Source organism: Octodon degus, unplaced genomic scaffold (genome assembly GCF_000260255.1).
Source record: "Octodon degus isolate 3935 unplaced genomic scaffold, OctDeg1.0 scaffold00011, whole genome shotgun sequence".
Lineage (NCBI taxonomy): Eukaryota > Metazoa > Chordata > Mammalia > Rodentia > Octodontidae > Octodon > Octodon degus.
In genome coordinates this window covers 12,901,835-12,904,860 of record NW_004524587.1, presented here as the reverse complement: position 1 = coordinate 12,904,860, position 3,026 = coordinate 12,901,835, and the positions used below count along the sequence as shown (strand labels likewise).

Genomic DNA, 3,026 nt, shown 5'->3' with positions numbered 1-3,026 from the left:
GTGGTGCTGGGGTATTGAACCGTGGGTCCTGTGCTTTGCTAAGCTTATTCTAAGTAGGTGCTTTAGACCACTGAGCCATCTCACCAGCCCCAAAATGAATAGATTGTTAAATGTTCTTCAAAGGGGGTATGGTTGATAATTATGTATTTCAAAAACAATTAGAGAAGAGTTTGGAAGTTCCCAATACACAGAAATAATAAAGTTTGAGGACTGCAAATGCTAATTGCTTTATTTGATCACTACTCACTGTATACATGTCCTGAATTACACTGTAGTTTACTTTTTTTTTGGGGGGGGGGTGGTACCGGGAATTGAACTCAGGATCTTGTGCTTGCCAGGCAAGCACTTATTCTACTGAGCTATCTCCCTGGCCCCTACACTGTAGTTTAGTTTTACATAAATAGAACTATTATGTCTCTTAAGAATGCCTAAGATTTTTGTGAAACAAATGGAAAAGGAGGGGCATGACTAATCTGTATCTATACTGATACAAGGCTACACGAAAAAGACTGATACAAAATAGCATGCAGATTGGCCATGGTGATGCATACCTGTAGTGTCAGATCTTCTTGACTGGGGCAGGAAGATCAGAAGTCAGAGACAACCTTACATACTGAGACCCTATAAAACAACAACCAAAAAGCAGGAAAGTATATATTACGGGTGTAAAATACCTCAAAAAGATGTAAATAAGAAATTGAAGGTTGGGGCCAGGGACATGGCTCAGTAGAATAAGCACTTCCCTGGCAAGCACAAGGACCTGAGTTCAATCCCCAGTTCTGCCAAAAAAAAAAAAGGAAATTGAAGGTTGCTCTTATCTTGAGGAAGAAGGGCATCAAGATTGCAGGATAACTTCTCCCTTACTGTTACATTATATAACTTTTGAATTTATTTACTTAATTTGCTTTTAAAAGAAGTAAAACATAAAGCTGAATATGATATAGTCAAGGTTTGTTTAGATATCTTCTGGTTAAGGATCAGATGTAAAAAACCCAAGAAGGAAGACCCTTCTGGACTTTACAAGCACTGCCCTTCATTTTGTCCATGTCATGTCTTTCCTTAGGTATTTGAGTACAGCATCCCAGACAAGCAGTATACAGAATGGAGCCGGAATGTCCAGAAGCAGGGGTTTCACCATCTTTGGCTCCAAAGGGATACTCCCATCACACACATCAGTTTTCATCCCAAGAGACCAATGCACATTCTCCTCCATGATGCCTACATGTTCTGCATCATTGACAAGTCATTGGTGAGTTCTGTACTGTCACATCTGCTTAAAAATCTTCCAAGTTCAAAACTTGATTAGCCATAGTGGTGCGTACCTATTATTGGGAGGCTGAGGCCAGAGGGTTGCAGGTTTAAACCAGCTTAGGCAATTTAGTAAAACCAGTCTAAAAAAGTGCTGGAGGTATGTCAGTGATAGAGCATTTGCCTAGATGTGCAGATTTCTTATACAGTAGACAGAGGAGTAGGCACCTAATTAGTTAGAGGAAGGAGAATCTGAATAGATTGCTAGTATATTCTTTGGAAGGAAGGAGCTTTGGTTTGACAGATTCCCTTCTTTCATTCCCACTCAAGAGACTTTCAGAAAAGGAGCTGCCCTTGAATATTAATTTTCACTGCTATGACTTCACTTTGCCAACAAAAGAAAGGGATTAGGTCAGCATTAAGAAGGTAACTATTGTCAGGATATACTAATTAGGCTAACTCACTTTCAACTCTGAATCCTGGGGCGACTGATTAGGTGGTTTTCTTAAAGAAAATATAGGCAGATGTTTGACCACTGTGCCCCTTGACTGAAGATATTTGCAGGTTTGAGAAGAACAGTCCTGCCAGGAAAATCTGCACCCACCACCGTTTTTGGGGGGTTTGGTTTTTTTTTTTTTTTTTTTTTTTTTTTTTGTCATTTTGAGACAAGGTCTCTCTATGTAGTTCAGGCTGGCCTTGAACTCACTTTGTAGCTGTCTTAGTTACTTTTTTTTTTTTTTTTTTTTTTTTTTTTTTAAAAGTGCCGGGGGCCTTTTTTTTTTTTCTTTTTTTTTTTTTTTATTTATTTATTTGAGAGAGAGAGAGAGAGAGAGAGAGAGAGAGAGAGAGAGAGAGAGAGAGAGGGGTGTGTGTGTGTGTGGCCAGCTCAGCCCACCAGGGGGCGAGGCTGGCTGGCATGTGGTGCTGGGGGATTGAACCGCGGTCCCCGATGCCTTGCCAAGCTTGTTCTAAGTAGGTGCTTTAGACCACTGAGCCATCTCTCCAGCCCCTGTCTTAGTTACTTTTTACTCGTTGCTGGGACAAATACCTGGCACTCAAAATGAAGGAAGGAAAGGTTTATTTATTAGCTCACAGTTATTGGAGGGTTCAGTCCATATTCCGCTGGCTCCAAGGTGCTCAGCAGCAGTTCATGTGGCAGCAAACAATGAAGAGCAGAGGAGCAGCAGCTGCGGCCTCCATCAAGCCTCTCTCTCCCTTCTGTGCTAACTGGGAAGACCAGAGCGCCACAGTGAAGACTGGATCTCCTCCGAAGTGGTGCTGCTACAAAGATCAATCTCCGAAGACTGGGACTTCTCCACGGAAGCAGAGCAGGGCTGGGCAGGCAGGAAGTCAGGCAGGGGGGCAGGAAGCCTTTCTCAATTCCTGGGCCGGCTAGGCCCCCATGCTGAGAATGCTGAGCTGATTCAGCCAAGTTGACACAATGTATCAACTAACACAGTAGCCCAGACTGGTCTCCAACCCTTAATGTCTCCTGCCTCAGCCTGAAAAATCCCATTCTTTATAATTATGAGGGCCAGCTAAATAGCTCAGCTGATTAAAGTGCCTGCAAGTAGGCGCAAGGGCTGGAGGTTTGATTCCTACTTGCTGTGCTGGCCTGCTGAGGTGGCAATTGAGACTGGGCGTGGTGTTGCACGCATGTAACCCCATCTCTTGGGAGGCTGTAAACAGGAGAATCACTACAAGTGCAATTTAGTAGTAAGACCCTGAACATCCTGTAGACCCTTCCCTAAAATACAGGGGAAAAAAAGAAAAAAAAA

At 42.8% G+C, this 3,026-nt stretch overlaps 1 protein-coding gene across 1 annotated transcript in view; it reads left to right on the top strand.

Moving 5' to 3' along the window:
- Positions 1-3,026, top strand: part of LOC101573528 (U3 small nucleolar RNA-associated protein 4 homolog) — a 27,605-nt gene that overhangs the window by 22,635 nt on the left and 1,944 nt on the right. The window contains exon 11 of the mRNA XM_023709195.1: positions 1,064-1,249. Coding sequence (XP_023564963.1) covers positions 1,064-1,249 — 186 coding nt within the window. The remainder of the gene's footprint in view (positions 1-1,063; positions 1,250-3,026) is intronic.